We start from the raw sequence: 21209 nt of genomic DNA, 5'->3' as shown, positions 1-21209 counted from the left end.
TCACGCCCTGAGTTGCTGGAGAAGCATTTCTGCAGGGAATTAAGACACACACATAGGCTATTTCTAGACAAAATGTACTAGCAAATATGAGCAATGATGTCTTTACGTAAGTAACAGCGACACTTGAAAACTGCACGTATGCTTGGCTTGGCATGTCTCTCGGTTACAACTGTAATTTGAACAATGACATCGAAAAATCTTCCCAAATGCACTGAACTCTACCCAATCAGTAAGAAAATGAGGCAACATCATAGGACAATGTAAAAAGGAGACAGTTATTTAGTCCATTTTCCTGAAAGGTAGACATCACTAATATAAACAATTAAAATACCTCTGTGTTCCTTGGGCCCATCCCTGCTCTTGAGTGTGATAATGAGGGAACGACCTTTTGATACTTAAAGCAGCCAATATTCTTTTCCCTAAAGAGAGGGGAAAGCTGACTGATTTTTTAAAGATTTTTTTTTTAACTGAAGTTTAATATTTGCAAAATTATTGCAAAGAATTCACTCCAGGTATAAATAACCATATATGGTCAATCGACATGGGGATCAATCTCACTTGCTGTTGTAAAAATACAATAGGAAGCCATGTTCTCAGGATAATTTCTCAGCAGCATAAGCAAGGTTCAGATGGGTTAAATCGTGGCCTGGGCATGAAATTGCATTAAGATTGGGGACCTAATTAACCTCTGTGGGTTTCCTCTAATTCTCAGCTGTGGCGTGTGCATATATATGTAAGAGAGAAACCATCCTCCTCCTGAGAACAGATTCTTTGCAAATAAAGAATGATCAATTGAGATTGTGACCAAACCGTGACTCAAAGAGCTAGGACATGTCACTCTGAGCCCAAGAATAACTGTCTGGACATTTCAATAGAAAAATTAAAACGTTTCCAATGTGGTAAACATTCAACAGAAAACAAGGCAGGGAAAGAGGCCAGGAGGGAGAGCTGAGTTATCACAGGAAAGCTGTCAAAGGAACCTTCTTTCCAGTCCTCACATGGAGATAAATCCGCCCTTTGCATTTCCTAGATTTTTGCCTTGGGAGGGGAAACAATGTTGCAGCATCTTCTTGTTAAACTCTTAACACAATGGGATTTAATTCTGATAGTCTACTTATCATTATTCTTTTTCTCATCATAACCTGACTTTCCCCTGCTAACTCTCCTCAAAGAAATACTGGGCTGTGTGACATGCAAGTATATATTTTCAAAAGCAGAATGTGAATTAAAATTTACTTTGTTTTGAGAATTTTATGATGCCTTCTGGACTAAATAAAGACATCCTCTGGTTTGGAAGGACTGTTCTTTGGGTCGCTACAGAAGACCCATAAACAAGTAAGGTGACAAAGAATTTCTTACGGATCTGCAGAGATCATGAGATAATCCTTTTTATAAATGAAAGAGTTTATACAGTGGCTGCTGAAATAACAGAATTACCTGCAAAGTGTTTTGTTTTGTTTTCCGCATCCTTTCTGCATGCGGTGTCAAGAGAGCAGTACAACATCTTAGTTCCATCAATAAGAAAATACATATTCTTAAGGTTGCATCCCAATTGATCTAACTGATATCATCTAAATGAAATTGAACCAATCAGTATCTTGTTTGACCTGCTAGCACCAGAGGCCACACTCTTCAATGCAACTGAATGCTTATTAAAATTCTGGTTTGGAAAATCTAAACAAAATAGTGGGACTGATTAAAGATGGCTTTATGAAATGGCAAAGCCTGTGAAAACCTCTGAGCCACTGAAATAAGGTGGCCTCGTCGCTCTCCTATACCTCTTATCAATTATGGCCATTTAAGAAAATGCCAAGTCATCATACTACCCTAGCATGACGAGTAAGTTCTGACCAAATAGGGGATTCAATTTTGGTCTAATAAAATGCCTAACTAATGAAAGGGTATCAATTATTTTTGAAATCATGCCTATTAGAAACATGAAAAACCAGCATCCTCTTTCTAATCATTTGTTTTCAGATAAGTAGGGTCTAAGGTTGTTAAGAAGGCAGCCTATTTTAAAGTATGAAGAAAAAGAGCAAGGCCAACTTATCTATAAATGACCTTTAGAAAAGGTCATTTCCAAAAATCCTTCCATAAAATGTATTAAACACTCAATATTCATCAAGATGCAAATGTTTAGGCCTGGCCGGTGTGGCTCATTTGGCTGAGTGCCATCCTCTGCACCAAGAGGCCGCTGGTTTGATTCCAGGTCAGGGCACATGCCCAGGTTGTGGGTTCGGTCCCCAGTCGGGGTGCAGGAGGCAACCAATAGATGCTTCTCTTTCTCTTCCCCTCCCTACAATCAATAAAAACATATTTTAAAAAAGAGTCCAATGTCTACCAGTACTATGAAAATTATCAGACCATACATATCTTGATACTTTTCTATCTTACTATGTTCTTTATTTAATTGCTGACATTCTTTGAATTAGCTACTACCACACTTCACAATAACATTTATTGACAGTAACAAAACTTGACGCAGTTTCTTCTAGTGGAAAGAACATAGGTTTGAAATCACACGGTTCCCAACTCTGAAGTTTTACAGCAAATTAATGAATGGATATCGAAAGTCTCAGATTCTTTATGAAATAAATAAACTTGGTGTTCATTCAGACAAGAATCATTTGCTGAGCTTCCAAGTTTCCACCAGGTACAGTGGTTGACTCTGCAGACAGAAGTTTGAAAGAGTCTCTACCCTTCAAATTTATAATCCAGTCAACAAGGGAAAGTTACATGAAGCCACATGGAGTAACATACTTGCCCCGAGTCTAGACTAAATCGCAGTGTTCCGATCCCCATGTATTTTCCCTCTATTCTAACCCCTGCTTGAAGGCTTTGCTCTCTGCAGCTTCGTTTCCAGCACTTGGTCCACAGGCTAAGACGGTCTCTAAAGGCCGCTCACTTGGCTGAGAACCTGATCTCCATCTACTAATCTAATGACCTTCAAAGCCAGTTCTTACGTTGAAACTGTGAAATACATGATAATCCTTCAATTAACCAAGATGAACCTAAATATTCTGGTTCATTTAATTTACTGATTAACAAAGTGAAGTAGGAAAAAAAAACCAAAAAAAACCTTTTAGTTGAATACATCCTGAACATATATTAGTGTATTTTTTGTCCTGATACAGTGAAATAAAAAATACTGTGAGTTCCCTGGCTGGTTTGGCTCAGTGGTCAGAGTGCAGCCCATGGACCACAGGGTCTAGGGTTCGATTCCCAGTCAAGGGCATGGATCTGTATTGCAGGTTTGATCCCCTGTCTCAGTCAGGGTCTTGCAAGAGGCAACCAATCAAGGTGTCTCTCTCACATTGATGTCTCCCTCTCTCCCTCCTTCCCTTCTTTCCTTCCACTCTAAAAATCAATGGAGAAATATCCTCAGGTGAGGATTAACTAAAAATAAAAATAATGTGAGCACATCTACTTCCCTAACAAGAGTGAGGGCAAGACGTCCATATCTTCTGACATCTCGGATCGCATTATTCAGTGGCTGACAAAGCTCGTTTGACTCCATGCAATATTGTTTGGGGTCACCTCTTTAGCATGGTAGACTTTCAGAGCTTAAAGAGACATTAAAAAGCATTTAATTCAAAACCCTAATTTTAGGCTTGAAAAGCACACAACCCAGTGCAGTTAAGTAAATTTGCCTGAGGCCACACAGTTGGTGGCGAAATCTGAATGGAAACTCAGGGGAGAGAAATCACAATGGTGTTTATTTTTCAAGGTATTACAGATTCATGAAACATGAGAGATTAAGGTGGATTTTCACGGACTGCACAGCCGATCCTAAAAATTGCCCTGAGAGTAGACCTGCCTCATCATTTGCCTCCTTCTGATAAAGACCAAGTACATGACAATTTCTGTTTAATTCTGGTTGCTTTTAAGCAATAGAGAATGTTCCAGATTTCGATATTACTACTGTTTTGAAAATAGTGTGGATTTGTATATTAGCTTTTTTTCCCCACCCGTTATTGATTTTTAGAGAGAGAAGAAGGAAGAGGGAGAGAAAGATAGAAACATTGATAAGAGAGAACTTCGATTGGCTGCCTCCTGCATGCCCCAAACTGGGGATCGGGCCCACAACCTGGGCATGTGCCCTGACCGGGAATTGAACCCAGGACCTCTTAGTGCATGGGTCAATGCTCAACCACTGAGCCACACCGGCCGGGCTATATTAGCTTTTGAAAATCAAGTTAATATACTTCTACATCTTGAGTAATAAACTAAGTAATCGGAACCTCAGTTCAGAAACCCACCTGCGTGCGGATCACCTAGGCACAGGGACTGGGTTCTGACCGGGCTTGTTAATGGTGCCTGATTGCCCTTGTTGGATGGTGTCAGGTCAGATTCCTGGCAATAGTTGAATGGAGTTTATTTTCTCGTGGTATAATATTTAGAGCATTCAAGAGCATGTTAAGTAAAATGAATGCATACACAGTGTCTACATAAATGTAAATTTATTCATAATCAAGAGCAGAATATTTTCTATGGCATTTATCAAAGCAAATATCCTTATATAGGTATTGCTATAAAATGAAGAGTGTGTTTAAAACAAATAGGGACAATCTCATGTTTATATTCAGTTATTTTCAGAGGTGCTATTAAACTTAAAAAAGATTATATTTCATCAAAAAACAAAAGGAATAAATTCCACAGTAATATCAAGGTCTTTTAAAAGACCTTTGTATAAAAGTGCAATTTTGCATGGAAAAAAAAAAAAGGGCTATTGTCTGTCTAAAGAAATCTCTAAACCATGTTGGTTCTAGGGTTTTATTAAGTGATTTTCCTTTTAAGATAGAAGTGTAATGTAAACCAGAATACAATAATGATCAAGAATATCTGGGGGGTCATTGAAACCCTCATTAAAAAAAATAACACCTACGTTTTCATACCATGCATTGTTTTTCAAATGAATACCAAATTATGATATTCTGCAAATAATAATAAAAAAAATACTTTCTAATAATCCTAAATTAGATTTAGGAAAACCTTCTGACTCAGAGGGTTAGTCTATCATTTTGCATAATACAAAGTAAGTGTTAGGTCCACATACTCCACATTGAGGAAGTGTGAGCAGTAATCCGCGAGGACTTGTATTTTTGTTCCAGTTTTCTAAAGTGACGCAGGGAGAGATGGGGAAGGAAAGGGAAGAGGCTGCAGGTGGAGAAGTGATCGAAGCGAAGTGAACTTACCCCCAGCTTGAGGAGATAGTTAGCACCAGGCCAAAGGTCCCGTAGCGTGTGGTCCTGAGACAGCTCCGTACTGTTGTAGATGACATCCCAAACCCTAAACCCACGTATGTGGCTGGAAACATACAACACGTAGTGCTCCAGAATGCCGTTTAACGTTCTCGGTTGTTCCCACCTAGGCATGGAAAAATATAGCGTTGGGATCGTCACTCATTCAAGTCAAGCCTGATGCGCACAACTTTTCTAGGACACACGTGATCTGGGAGGTATGCACAGTAAAAATACACACAGAGAGCTAGAAGGGATCCACTGAAAAAGAAAAACACACAAAACCAAGTAGTTATTAAATGTCTATTCTTTAAAAATAATTTTTTTTCCTTTATTGATTTCAGAGAGAGAAAGTGAGAGGGAGAGAGAGAGAGACACATCGATGAGAGAGAACATCGAATGGCCGCCTCCTGCACACCCCCCACTGGGGATCAGGCCCACATCCTGGGCATGTGCCCTGATCGGGATTCGAACTGGCGACCTCTTGGTGCAGGGTTGATGCTCAACCGCTGAGCCACACTGGCCAAACTAAATGTCTATTCTTCATGGTATAAAGAAAATAAGATGTAGTGCCTGCTCTCTAGTTACTTATAATTTTAATAAGCTAATAATATAAAAAATGTATGAGTGAGTACTTGATTTTGAACTGAAGCCTTAGAACAAAAATTGGGGGAAGTAAAACATCTGAGCACTTATGGGAAATGGGAGGGTAGAATAACATAATGGTCTAGAAAAAGGCATTGACTGAGCAGTTAATATGCAACCACAGAATACAGGGACGTTGTGATTTGAAAGGGGCTGATGTAGAGAAGACTTCTCTAGTGAGGTGACACATGACCTAAACACATGACTGTGTACCTGACAGGTGAGTGGGATTTGGTAGGAAAAGTACAGTGTATTCCACACGAGGACCACAATGTATCAGTGAGAATGAACTGTGCAGGTCGTGGAATAGACAGAAATTGGTAAATTGAGAAATACGTAGAGTAGTGGGAAATCTTTGGGGGTAAAAAATGTGGGGCTGGTTTAGAAGCGAAAGGAAAGCCAATGAGAATTCATGGTTCCTAAACCATGGGAAATGAAGACTGTTTTGCAGCTTGAATGAGTATCTTGGTTTATTTATTCCAAACTCTTCTTTCATAGGTAAAAAAAACTGAGACCGCCCGGCCGGCGTGGCTCAGTGGTTGAGCACTGACCTATGCACTAAGAGGTCGCCAGTTTGATTCCCGGTCAAGGAACCTGCCCAGGTTGTGGGTCCGATCCCCAGTGGGGGGCATGCAGGAGGTGGCCAGTTGATGTTCTCTCTCATCAACATTTCTATCTCTCCCTCTCTTTTCCCCACTCTCTAAAATCAATAAAGAAAAAAAAAAAAAAACAATAAAAAAAGAAAAAGAAAACTGAGACCAAGAGAGATTAATGTAAACAAGTAGTGATTGGTGGTAAGAGAGGTTTAATTCAGGACTTCCATATACCTGTATTAGGACATGGATAAAAATCACCAATTTAAAAAATAATCTGAACATGCCTGTGTGTGAATGTTCCTTTGTGAACTCAACCGCAAAGGAACATGAAGGCCCTAGTTCATCCTCAAAATGAAAACGTGTGTTTAAACTCTCCATGTCCAAATTATCACAAATAATCTTGCATCTAAAACGTCCAAGGCAGCCATGTCAGTGGTCAGTTTTCCCCACACTGGGGTCTGCATGGAGTCTGTGCACATACCTAGCTCTGTCTCACTGCACAAAGACAAAGTGGAAATTAAGTTGGCAAGTGATAATCAAAGGCTCCCAGACCACTGAACTAATCACTCCTGTGCATTTAATCACAATAAAATTAATTCTATGTCACAAACTCTTCCCTTGATTGAACTCGCTGGGATTCTTGCATGAGCCTGTGTGACAGAGACAATATTTCTACTTACTGTACGTATATCGTCCTGGAGTCCAGGACGGTCAGAACTGGGGGTTCCACGTGTTCTGGTGGCAGCTGGGCTGTGCACAGTGTGACCAGGGAGCTGTTTGCACACCCCACATGGGTGCACGCACCAAGGAGAAACAGGTAGGGTGTAAACACCGTTAAATCTAGGGGGTGGGGGAAACAAGAACATATTTACAATCCTACTTTTCATGCCGGGGTCTCCCTCCTCCTCCACATTCCTCCTTCTTAGAACTGTTCAAGGAAGGCTTAAAATGAGAATCAATAGCCATCAAAATCAATACCAATAGAGCAGAGTCTCTTTCATCCCTTAAATATACTACGCTCATTTTTTTTAAACAGACAAGTGTCAGTCAAACTCTTTGCTTAACTTTCTCATTTTAACAGTGTGACTGTTTTCTTGGATGTTCCTGGCCAGGTAAATCCGTTTCTGAATTTCAAGTTCATTGGATGGCTCTGTTAAAAACTAAATGAGGCATTTAAATGATTTCTAAAGCATATTTGAAGACAGCAAGAGTTGCTTTTGAAAGGCAGATATAGAGCTTGTAACAATGACTTGGAGCTTGTGATTCCTTTTCCCTGAATCCCTTCCTTCTCTTCTCCACCTGAGTAACCATCCTTTGACCTTCAAGCTGTCCAGGCTCATTGCGAAGGCCTGTTTCTTTAAGGTGTCCCGAACACATCCTGCCGTGACCTCTGGCACCAGGTGGAGCTATTATCCTCTCCTTTCCCTCCAAGGTGTTTGCACACACCTTTAGCATAGCGCTTACAGCACGGACATAATGATTTGTTTACCTGACTACATGTTCTATCCATCACAGTGAACTCTGCCGAGGAAGGGGGGGTGCTAGATGCTTTTCGCACCCTCAGTATTGAACACAATGCCTGGCACACGGCAGGTTTCCAATACATGCATTAGAACAAACACATCTGTAATTTACCAATGCAATTCTGAAATAGCCTCAGTACCTCTTTTGCAAAGGTACTTGATTATTATTTTGTTGAATGAATCTAACCAGAGTTTTGTTGACCTTACCAAGATTTAAGCAGCAGTCCTATGTCTATACTTGTCTATATTTCTCAAAATAATTCTCAAACATAAGTACTTCATAAAATTAAAAATGAAAATAAGCCCTGGCCGGTTTGGCTCAGCGGTTAGAGCGTCGGCCTGCGGTCCTGAGAGACCTGGGTTCGGTTCCCGCTAAGGGCATGTACCTCGGTTGCAGTTTGTCCCCGGCCCTGGTCGGTCATGCGGGTGGCAGCCACTCAATGTGTCCCTTTCACATCGATGTTTCTCTCTCTCTCTCTGTTCCTCTCTCTCCCTCCCACTCTATCTGAACAAAAAATGGAAAAATGTCCTCGGGTGAGGATAAAAAAAAATAAAATAAAATAATAAAAATGAAAATAAACATATATAGGATAGAGGTATGCCGAAATGTTAACAGTGGTTCTCTGAGAGTGAGGGCACATAAGTATTTGAATGTTCTTATTACATCTATTTTCAAACTTTTTGAGATGCAAGTATATCGCAGATGGAGAAAAGACAGCCAGAGTTTACCAATATCCATTCATTATTTAAGAAAATGTATGCCTAAGACCCCGTTGATACCTATTACATCTCCTGTCCTCAGTGACCTCCTCAATGACCTCAGCATTGGCTCAGTCTTCTTTCCAATCATCACGCCTTTTTGTTTTGTTTTGTTTTGGGCAACTCCAACATCCTGTCATGACTCATCCCCGAGCCTGGCTTCCCTTTCATTACCTTCCTCAAATGTGATGCTCTTCATCTCTACTGCATTCCCTCAGCCTTCAGCACAGTGATACCCACAACTCGATCATCTCTGGAACCACTTCCAAGGTCCTGGATTTAAAATCCACCCTCTCTGACCACAGAGGGTGTCCTCCCACCTCTTCCGTTTGTCACGTTGATGCCATCACCCCTTTTCTACCACACGTGTCCAGTCTCTGATGTCCAGAGTACTCACAGCATCAGTGTTATCCTGGTCGTGGTCTGTGGTCACTCACTTCAAAGCTACCTTCTCCAGTTTTCTAGAATACTTTGCCCCCCACCACCCCCCCACTGCTCTTCTATGTCTCTACCTCAATCGCCAGCTTGTATCTGTCAGATGTGACTGAGAGACAAGGCTGAATGGACTTGCTGAAGAATCTACTATTATTTTACATTGTCCGGTTGGAACTGCGCACTCCTCAGCGGTAACTCTCATCCTCTTGTTTCTCCCTCCATAGTACTGATCTTTTTGTTTGTTTTATCTCCTCCTGTCATTTGCCCAGTTCTCTGGAGGAACTGAGTGAGGTCACAAATCAAAGTCCTCAGGGGTCTGGCTCTCTCTGAATCCCTAGAATGTTTGGTGTCTGTGCCACGGGGTCAAGATCAGTGTGGTGTCATCAACATCAGTAGGTGTCTTTCCCTTCTACTCTTCCCTGCTCTGTCCCCATCTCTTTCCCTCATTTAAATTCTCCACCAAATGTCCCTCAATTACATTACAAAGTCAGAATCTACTTATAAAATAGGTGTGGATGTGACTGGTCAGACAGTAGAAAACGCAAGGGAACCCTCTGGACAGAGGACTGGGGAAATGGAGAGGATTTGGGGTTCAGATTTAATGTTTAAGAGAAACAAAAAGGGCACAGACCCTCTTCTCCTCATCAGATTTCCCAGACTGATAGAAGGAAGGAAGGAAGGGAGGGAGGGAGGGAGGGAGGGAGGGAGGGAGGGAGGACACAGACATGATTAGAATGGAAGAAAGAGGAGCCCTGATACCTGTTTCCAAGGTAGAGTCCCAGGCAGTAGGCAGACCCAGCAAAAGACAGACCTTGGTGTGTGCAGGGCCACAGAAAACTGCAGAGTTCAGTTTCCCTAGTGTGAGATGGGAGCAATGAAGGGATCTACTGGATCTGAGGGGGTGATCTCAGTAGTGATCCCTTGCGTAGAGGATGAAGTGTCATGGATGGCCACACTCCAAATATCAAGACACCATCGAAGACCCTGTAGCTTCTCCACCTTCAGGGGACGGGAGAGACGTTCTGAGAGTGACTCAGGAGGGACGTCAGATATTAAGTCTAGTTATAGGATAGATACCGATACTCGTAGACCTAGAGATGTAGGTATATGCCTTATGGACTGAGATTTATAAGTGCTTCACGCTCACCATGCACTTTTTCACGCTCATGATGACTGCAGCCAGGTTTTCAAACCCATGCAGAATTCACATTTTCTTCCAGTTTGATTTTTAAAAATAAACTAACTCACGAAAATCCCTTATCTCTGGTTTAGGAGATCTGACGCAATAGCAATGGAAGGTTTTCTTTGGATTCTGAGAATTTGAAGACTCAATGTACAATGACTCAGTGGTACGAAGAAAGGCAGCCTGATGAAATTGTTTTCCTGAGTTCCGAGTCATTTTCACGCTCTGCCCGCCCCAAAGTGGGTTCTTCTTCACGCATTTCCACACGGAGATGAAGTGTCCCGCGTGGCCTTTGGACAAGGAGGCACAGAATAAAGAAGGGGCTAGAACCTAACATGATGCATGTTAGAGGCAGCTGCCCAGGCGGCCGGACTGGGGAGTCCTCAGTGAAATGGGAGGTGATGGTGAGGAAGGGAGAAAAGAAAACCGGGTAAGAAAAGAGGGGTTGGCATCAGGTCGGGGGAAAGGGCAGTTATGTGGAAAAGGACCCATGGAATGATTTAAAAAAAAAATAGTTAATTTAAAAAAGTGAGTTCCAGCAGAAGCAGAACTCAGACATTCTTTGGGGGCGAAACCCTAAGCAAAACCACCCATTTCAAATGTGAAGCCAAGAGGAATATAACAACTTTCTCCTCCTTTCCTAACTGCAACTGATTTAGTGATATGACCTCCCAGAGGTGAGTAGGCCCTTCCAAGGCAATGCAATGGATCAGTGGATTCAAGAAATCACAGGTGTGTACACAGATTGGAGTGGAGTCGGGGTGGGGGAACCCTAAAAACACAAGGCCCCCGTGCGTCAGAACCCCTGGGCAACACCATCTTGTTTTCCATTTGCCTGATGCATTGCTTGCGTAAGATCAAACCCAGAGTGGAGGACAGGGAGAAACGGATCACTCTGACACGCATTAGGAATGGATCCTCAGGCATTATCCTGAGACACGTTACACAGAAATGCACCCCCGCGCACGGAAACCTCACCGATTACTGTCAGGCAAACTATAATTTACAATACTGGCCATGAATTATATGCTCTTTTACGATTGATTTCATGCTGTTGTTCAGAGAATTTCATTGATCTCAATTTACGAAATGAACCAATAAGTAGGCAATGATTTTCTTTTAACTCCTGGTGTAAACTGAGAAATTTATATCTTCTTATTGGTGTCTCCCATTAGAAAATTAAAAGGCAGCTCTTGCTTCTTTATTACCTAGTGCATGTGATCAAGGTGTTTTTCTAACAACGTCCAAATAAAAAACAGTTTCTTCCCGATTCTGTTCTCTCCTCTCTGGACATCCTTCCCACGAGTCATCACCTGGATGTTGAAAATATGTTGGGAACAATGTAGGTCACTACTGGCCACATCTCCTCTGTCATTGGAATTCCGATGTGAGAACCACTTCTAGGTTATGGTTCAGTGAGAACATAACTTAGGTGGTCGACCTAGGAGGTGGTGTGTTTTCCACAGATGTCTGGAGAACAGTGAGCTCTGCTTAAAAAATTTATATTGCTTACAATATAAAATGGAAAATGATTTGAGAAGAATATCTACAAAATTACAAATTATAGCGAATCTCCTATGACGGGGACTGAACGCCTACTTATAAAAAGAACTAATTTTTGGAGCTCAAGTTTCACTGGTTAACAAATTACATTGAGTAGCCTAGCACCACACTACTTAGATAAATAAAATTGACGATGATGTATTAGCATTCATAGTTGACTATTAACTCTCCATACACTCACATTTCCTAGGAATTCTACTGGTGCTGAATTTGAGAGATGTCCACTCAAAAGTTTGTGGAAGTTCAGTTGGCACTCAAGGTATGTAGCTTTATGGAAAACGTTTCTTCGATTTATACTTTGAAAACCAAGCTTTACTTTATAGCAGTGATTCAGTGAGGGGGAAATCTCTTAATATTATCTATATAGTCTTTTTGACACCCGGAGTTCCAACCTAATAGAATTTATGGCCTGGATGTTTTTGATTTTTGCATAATAGAGCTACACAAGTAGCAGCAAGTGACTTTCTCATCTTCCCACATGAAATAGATATTCAAATATTTGCAAATGTGCTGGTATTTCCCTAGGAGTGGCTGGACTTGTATATCTTTTCACATCCAGCAGACAAGAAAGTATAGAGAGGGCAATACAGAATATCATCTTTGCAAAATAGCCTTGAAAAGTTGGGGTGTAGGAATCAAACTTCCCTAAACTCTATTGCAATTTTTAGTATTTTTTTTTTTTTTAACTCAAACTCTGTTTTGATCCTACTAGGTTTGAACGTGACTGGGAAGGATAGTGCACAGGGGGATGAGCTTTTCAGTCTGCAAGCAGGAAACCTTTGCGGAAGTCTTAAGTCATTTACCAACACTCATTCCATGGTCCCCTCTCCCCGGAAAACAACTGTTACATGTTTAACATCCACCGATATTTTGGTTGTGGTTACCGAGAAAGTAATTACCTTACCATTATACACGTTAAAAATAACGGATCGATCTTTACACACTTTAATCTAATGAAGAGAGTCGTATTTGTAGCCATGGGAAGGCACCTCTCACAAGCTTTGCACAAATGCCGTGCTTCTGAGCTTTGCGACAGTCTTTGCGATCGTGCAAAATAGAGGGAGCAAAGGTTTACCCAGTGACGTCAAGCCTTGGGACACACGTCATTCTCTGTTACCAATCGACTTAGGTCTGGCTGTCCGTCTCAGACAAATTGCTCTTTCTTGAACATCTGAATAACAACTGGTATTGTGACAAGTTCTCCAGATAATGTCTCACGTTCTCATAAATGAGAAAAATGAGTCCTTCAGTCCTTCATTTGGAAGACAATCTTTACCGTTTCCCTTCTATATGCCTATGTCCCTCCAGGTTTTCAGGACAGAACACAAAAGACACCGTTCCTACCTCAAGGCTCTCACAACCTAGTGGAAAAGACAACCAAGTCAACCAATGATTCTAGTAGCGTATATGAAATACCATGAGAGGTAGGAACACAGAGAGGAACACTGAAGACCACACATGTCCTACAGCACCAGGTAAGTCCTTGCTCAAACACTGACACAGTGCCTCAGCCTTGGAATACACAATAAAGGTATACAGATAATGGTGGGCGAGTCAGTTAACGAATGAAACCACCACAAATCAGCATTCCTGGAAATATTCTGTTCTACTATTTGTTAGGCATTATTCTTCAAAAGAAATCAACAAATGAATGTCTAATTTTTACTTCCTTGCCACACAGTTGGATACAATCATTGCAAGAATACCTACTGTCAGGACAGCTTTGTTTCTCTTCAAAATTCATATGTTGAGCCCTGGCCAGTTTGGTTCAGCGGTTAGAGTGTTGACCTGCGGTCCGGAGAGACCCGGGTTCGGTTCCCGCTAAGGGCACGTACTTCGGTTGCAGTTTGTCCCCGGCCCTGGTTGGTCGTGCGGGTGGCAGCCACTCGATGTGTCCCTTCGCGTCGATGTTTCTCACTCTCTCTCCCTTTCTCTCTCTCCCTCCCACTCTATCTGTACAAAAAATGGAAAAATATCCTTGGGTGAGGATAAAAAAAAAAAAATTCATATGTTGAACCCCTAAGCCCCGGTACCTCAAAATGTGACTGTATTTGGAGACAGGGTCTTTGAAGAGATGATTAAATTACATTGAGGTCTTTGGTGTGGGGCCTAGTCCAACTTGCCATCGTAAGGACAAATTCCTGAGTCTTTATAAGAGGAAACTGGACGCACGTTCAGAGAGGGAAGACGTGAGGACGCAGCCAGAAGGTGGCCATCTGCAAGGCAAGGAGAGGGGCCTCCGGGGATCCACACTTGCTGACACCTCGATCTTGGCCTCCTGGCCTCCAAGACGGAGAGAAAATAAATTCCTGTTACTCAAGCCACCCAGGCTGCCCTCTGGCGGCGACAGTTGCAGCGAACCGCCATTTCTGTGAGTGGATTACAAGGACGTCTTGCTCTTTCGTGTCGGTGGTTAATGGACATAAAGCTATGAGGTCGTGCAGCAGGAAGTCATAAAAGTGTCAGTTCATTGGCACAACTTTTCACCACGGACTCTGAAGAAAGTGGCTCCTCTCTCTTCTCGGGTCCACGCTCTGCAGACCTGTACCTTCCGACTTTATCTCAGCTGTTGAGTGCACAGTGTTCACCTGTCCCCGTGCAAAATCAGTAGGCTTGCTTTAAACTTAAGAATCAAAGCTAGCCTTCGAATGAGACGAGTTAGCTGACTCGCTGACTTCAAGAACGCGTTGCGCATGCGATGAAGATGTACAGGCTGTATGAATATTTTGACACCACCCAATATCACATTGTCATGGGATTTCCCACCATTCTTGTTCTTAACACTTATCTAGTCGAGATGTGTGATCTGGGAGTCGGAAAATGATCAGAGCTCCAAAATTCTAGTCCTAGCTACATTAACAAACGTCAGGAACACAGGCAAATCAATGAAGTTTTCTGCATCTCGATTTCTTTGTTGACAAAATGGGAATGAAATTGTTTAACCATTTTAGACTATTTTGTAATGTAAATGGCTCATAGGAACTGGTACATGTGAAAATATTTTGAAAGTATAATTTATAAAAAAAATCAAGAAATATTTATCTGTTCTTGGAAGTGAGAAAAAATTAACTTTCATTTTGCCTACGGAAGAAACTATGAAGGAAAGCATTATATATTTGTCTAAAAGTTTAAGCAAAATGACTTAATTTAAACACCACCATAAACAAAGTAAAAAAATTATAAGTGACAAACATAGGAAAAAAACTCTAATATAGGTTCCATGCAAATGGCAAGCATCCTTAAGATATATTAACCACAGTTATAAAACAGAAAGAATAGATCACTATAAATAGCACAAAAATATTGGGGGAATCAATTTTAAGGAATTAGGAATGTACACACACACGTTATTTAAAAGGATGTTGAAATTGCAGCATTGCTTATAACAGAGAAAAACTAGCAATAACACAAATAGTGTAGTGATTTGCTTAAATATATTATGAACTATTTTCAAATATCATGCAGCCATTTAAAGCATGATTTAGAAAATAATTCCACAATTTGGTAATATCATCCCTATTATAAAGTGACCTTATAGAAGGTTGTAAAATAGACTGACCCAAATTATATGCGTATATCTTTGCATTAACAACAACAACAACAAAAGAAAGGTCAGAAGACAGTAAATGAATTAGCCAAACTTAATTAGTGATTGACTGTGGTGGGTGAAAACTGGGTGACTTATTTATTTTTACTCTTGTGACTAAGTTTCTCTCGTCTACAATTTACCATTTTGTGTTAATGTTGTTTTTGAATGGTACTTGACTTTCGATGGATGATACTTTCGTATGTACAAACAGTACCCAATCTAAAATATTCTAAAGAGCTTACATGGGAATGAAGTCTCCCCTCACCCTTGTCTCCCAGTAATTGAGTTCCTTTCCAGGGGTTTAGCCATTACTACACATTTATGAGCACCTCAGACAGTCTGAATGTCTAACCAAATACACAAATGCCCAGAGTATAGAATATAATTTCCTGCATTTACTTCACGATATACTTGAAAGGTGCCATCCTACTGGGAAATGCCTGCTTATTCTAGTCCATCACCACGTAACATCCTGGTGCCCACAGGTTATTCCAGTGCATTAGATTAGTTATTAGCCATAAATTGTTTAAATAGTCTTCTATTGATGTTCATGAGACTTCTCGTCTACAGTATATAGTATTACATTCTATTATCTTACATTATATATTATTTTATTCATATTAGTATGTAGATGTATGGCCAAAAAAATCAGTAACTTTGGAACAATCTTGAGCACAATAAAATTGCTGTTTTTTTGGTTACTCTGATTAGTGTTATACAAACACTAGACTTGAACTAGCTGATGATTTCCAACTGACTTAAATATGAGGTTTTTCACTCTATCTTCAAAAATTCTTTCAGTAGGTGACATTTTAAAGTAGTACAGTGGGTGACATTTTAAAATATACATGTTGAATAAACACAAATAAATGGAGACAGGGCATTTAAGCTATTTACAGCTTATACCATGGGTTGCTAATGGTATTGGGAGGGTTATGTGCTAATGAATATATAAGAATCAAGAAGTGAATGGCCTTCCTTCAATACAAAAATAGCAAAGGACTATTCTAAAAATGCCTATCTTATTCTGGATAAAAAGCCATGCCCTGATAGATTCGAGGCTTTCAAAAATGAGAGAAAAGAAGCCAACCAAATAGAGATTCAAATTTTAGAAACTAGATAAAATTTCAGGGAACCGCTCAAAAGGAAGAACATGGTACGCAGTGGAATTGGATGATTGCTAAGGATACTTATTGGCAAACTGCATTCATAAAAATATCTACATAAGACTGTGGCTTTATTGGGAGTAAAGTTCTAATGTCGGTAAATTTAACAGATGAGCTCAGTTGGGTTGGTACTTGGCTCATGATAATTTCCTCTGGGGCTATCTTCTTTCTACTCTTCTTTTAGAACCCAACTCCTGCCTCTTTGACCCCAAAGTTGTACACATGTTCCAAGATGGACCAATCAGCATCCTGCCTCAGTATTTTTTGGTTCAGAGTTGGAAAGTTTCCAAACCAGAAAGGCATGCATTCGGAGCTGTTGCTGCCCATGTTCTGCAGCTCATGGAGAAAGTCCATGTGCTACAATATATCTGGATCCCATTCCAGAGGCAAAACAAAAAAACATAACGATGAAATACTTGCATTTCTATCACCAGCAACTGAAACACTCAGCACCGATGACTATATTTACTTTGTAAAAAGCCAAGGATGAATAATAACCACAGCTTCTGAACCATTCACAATTTTCCCATGGATAAAATAAAATATATTATAAAAGGCATTTACAATTTAAGATAGCTATATAGTACTTAGATGAATGAAGAAAAAAATTTATTTCCAATTTCATCATTGAGTCAACCCTTTACTAAAAGAAGTAATTTGAGCTTTCCTGGGCATTTATAATTTATACAATATTGAGGGAATTTGCCCTTGCCAGTTTTGCTCAGTGGTTAGAGCATCGGCATGTGGACCAATGAGTCACGGGTTCGATTCCGACCAAGGGCATGTACCTCGGCTGTAGTTGGTCCCCAGCCCTGGTTGCGGAAGGCAACTAGTTGATGTGTCCCTCTCTTATCGATGTTTCTCTCTCTCTCCCTCTCACTCTATCTGAAGATTAATAGAAAAATATCCTTCGGTAAGGATTAAAAATAATAATAATATTGAAATTTTACCATTTAGGGAACTGAAGGATTTATACAGACTTACTCGAAACAATAAAAAAATATTGACAAAAGTTACATACAAGGAAAGAATGCTTTGAATTTAATCTCTGCCTCTTTTGCTTCTTACATATTCAATGCGACTGAATTCGCTAAATATCCCTGAAGTTCGTATGCCGAGTACTTCCCCGTATCACTTACAGTTTAGATGTTTTAATCCCTCTCTGCTTTTATTTTTAGAGAAGGACAGCCTAATAATCTGAGAATGAGGTTCTGTTAGAAGTATTCTCCTACAGTTCGCTGAATTTTCTAAATCGGATAGAAAGACAAAGCTTGTCCAGATGTGGTTTTATAACGAGGTCACTAGGCTTTACTCCGTAATCAAGGCCCCTCCAAAAAACAGTGTCAGGCTTAGTATCTGCTACAAGGTTAATGGAAATCTGCATCAAGGGCAAATACTTTAGCAGATTGTGTCGTGGGGAAATATTTAAACACCATTTAAAAGGATTTGAAATAAGTAGATTTCATTTTACACTAATGCACAGAAACGTAATACAATAGATCTGTTAACAAATAAACATAATGCTCTTCTCTCCTCTTCTCCCCACCCTGCAGCCATCTGCATTGTTAAGTCCAACGAGCTTCCAGCATGTAAAGTTACAACCTGCCCAGCCGGTGTGGCTCCGTGGTTGAGCATCGACCCATGCACCAAGAGGTTGCCGGTTCAATTCCTGGTCCAGGTTGTGGGCCAAACCCCAGTGGGGGGCATGCAGGAGGCAGCCAATTGATGTTCTCTCTCATTGATATTTCTATTTCTCCTTCTCCTTTCCTCTCTCTCTAAAATTAATGAAGAAAAAAAATGTGTTAAACAAAATCAAGTTCCAACCTACTTGTCCCTTCGCCCAATGAATAGAGATGACAGCTGTATAGGTGCACCCATGACTCTTCCGGAGTAATGCCACGTTTCAAGTGTTCACTTTCAAGTGCACTGACTGGCTCATGTTACCTCAATTCTAAGTCCTTCGATGGTTCTGGACACCCCTGCAGCGCCTTTGGTAATCTGACGCGCGCCTTGCCGCTCACTGCGCTGGGCCCCTCACCCAGCGTGCTGAGTCACATGAGACTGTGACAATTTTATTTTCATGAGCTGCACGTTTATACATGGGCCACTGACCGTGCCTCCCCGGTCCTTAGGCTGCCTGGTTTTCAGTTCTGAAACTCTACAGCCTGCAAAGCTCATTTCTTCAGTGACACTTCCTGTTCCTGATTGATCATCGCCTTCTCTGTCTCACATCTGTTACAGGAATTAGCACTGATTGGACAGCCTTATACATACTTGTACCTAATTCTGTCCAAGCAATAGAAGTGAAAATGATTTGAGGAAAGATGAATATATCTTAATCATATTCGTACCCCCCAACCTCTGGTGTAGTGACTTGTACATAGTAGTTGCTCAACTAATATTTCTTGAGTTCAATTGAATATGTAGTTTAGAGCTATGCCTGGAGGAGATTTATTTATTTATTTTTTGCACTAGGAATCTTTATTATGATATAGCAAATAAATGTTTTCACATTTCTCAGGTAGATACTCAAAAGGAAAGTTCCTGGGTCCCATGGTAGCTCTATTCTTAATTTTTTTTTTTTTTTTAATCCTCACCCGAGGATATTTTTCCATTTTTTGTACAGATAGAGTGGGAGGGAGAGAGAGAGAGAAACATCGACGTGAAGGGACACATCGAGTGGCTGCCACCCGCACGACCAACCAGGGCCGGGGACAAACTGCAACCGGAGTACGTGCCCTTAGCGGGAACTGAACCCGGGTCTCTCCAGACCGCAGGCCGACGCTCTAACCGCTGAGCCAAACTGGCCAGGGCTGTTCTTAATTTTTTTAAGGAACCTCCATACTGGACAACAACAAGTGCATCATGTCTAGAACTAAACGCATGTATTTGTTGATTACTATCGCATGAAAAAGTTGTGAGCTCTACGCTAAGCCTTTTGCATGCGTTATCACATGTGATCCCCACACGGAGTCTTTAAAGTACAGACTGTTATTTCTATTTTGCCAGAAAACCAAGGCATAGCAGAGTCACACCTGGGAGATTCTGCGTCTGAGTTCTGTCGCAGGAAAGCCTTCTCAGAATGACTCCCAGTGGCGCTCACCCTTGTACAACTTCCTCCCCTTAGAGTGTGAGCAGACCTTGTGACAATGCCCAGATTTTGAATAGATGCCTTATCTTTTTTTCAGTACCTTTAGTTTATTTGTCTTTTAACATTGAATTTACTAGGGTGACATTGGTTAATAAAATTGAGAACTCTGAAATAAAGCCACACATAAATGGGCAAATGCTTTTCGACAAAGGAGCCAAAAGCATACAATGGAGGAAGGAAAACCACATGCAAAAAATGAAACTAGACTGTTTCCATATACAAAAATAATTCAAAATGAAACAAAGACTGAACACAATAAATTGCATAGAAGGAAACATAGGTGCCACACCTATGGATCTTGGTCTGAGAATTTTATGAATCTGACCCCAAAGGCAAGGGAAGCAAAGGCAAAACTAAATGTGTGAGACAACATCAAGCTAAAAAGCTTCTGCAGAGCAAAAGTAATCACCAACAAAACAAAAAGACAACCAACCCAGTGGGAGAAGATATTTGCCAACAACAGCTCTGACAAAGGTTTAATATCCCAAACACCTTGTCTTTTCTAACAGTTTTCAAGTCTTTGGAGGGAAATTTTGGAATGCTGTTAATCACAGCATCAAATACATAGACTTATAGGTTGAATTGTGTCCTCCCAACATTCAGATACTAACATCCTAGCCCGCAGTACCTTGGAAAGTGACCTTATTTGAAAATAGGGTCTTATGAAGTTCAGATGAAGTCATTAAGGCAGGCCCTAATCCAATATGATGTCCTTATAAAAAGGAGACTTTTGGACACGGTAGCGCACAAGGAGAAGCCATACGAAGAGGAAGACAGAGCCTGATTGGGATGACGTGTCCACACCAAAGATTGTCACCAGGAGCTCGGAGACAGGCATGGGACAGATTCTTCCTCGCAGCCCTCAGAAGGAACCCACCTCATGGACACAGCCTCTAGAACTGGGAGACCACTCATTTCTGCAGCTTGTGACTCTTTGGTCTGACAGCCTGAGCAAACTAATACAAGAAATGCAACCAAAAATGTGGCTACCTATTGGATAATTAAATGAAAAATTCTAAGAAGGTACAGGAACATCCTACCTCATTAAAACTGTTTACCACATTCAGCATATTGATCACTTCCACACCGTGCATTGGTATTTGTTGTCATTTATTTAAAAATATAAATTCACTTATTCTCAGTCTTTCTTCTCCTTAATTCAATACATTTCAACTGAGTTGAATTAAAGCTTATTACATGCTGACTGAGTCCTTACTCCTATGGTACATACTACAAAGATTACGGAATTAACAATGACATGATGACTGCACTCAGTACACTTACATTCTCGGGGTGAGACAGGATTGAGCACCTTTGAAATAAGTTCATATTGCAAGACAGAATATAATCAAGTGATAC

General features: G+C 40.7%; 1 protein-coding gene across 1 annotated transcript in view; it reads right to left on the bottom strand.

Annotated features, from left to right (window-relative positions):
• USH2A (usherin) overlaps positions 1-21209 on the bottom strand; it is a 534168-nt gene that overhangs the window by 277520 nt on the left and 235439 nt on the right. Inside the window, exons 32-33 of the mRNA XM_036277426.1 lie at positions 7162-7321; positions 5196-5367 (exon numbers count right to left, since the gene is read on the bottom strand). Coding sequence (XP_036133319.1) covers positions 5196-5367; positions 7162-7321 — 332 coding nt within the window. The remainder of the gene's footprint in view (positions 1-5195; positions 5368-7161; positions 7322-21209) is intronic.

The sequence above is a fragment of the Molossus molossus genome, unplaced genomic scaffold (assembly GCF_014108415.1).
Source record: "Molossus molossus isolate mMolMol1 unplaced genomic scaffold, mMolMol1.p scaffold_m16_p_23, whole genome shotgun sequence".
Classification (NCBI taxonomy): Eukaryota; Metazoa; Chordata; class Mammalia; order Chiroptera; family Molossidae; genus Molossus; species Molossus molossus.
The sequence above is the reverse complement of the archived record's forward strand: the minus strand, read 5'-3'. Positions and strand labels throughout refer to the sequence as shown.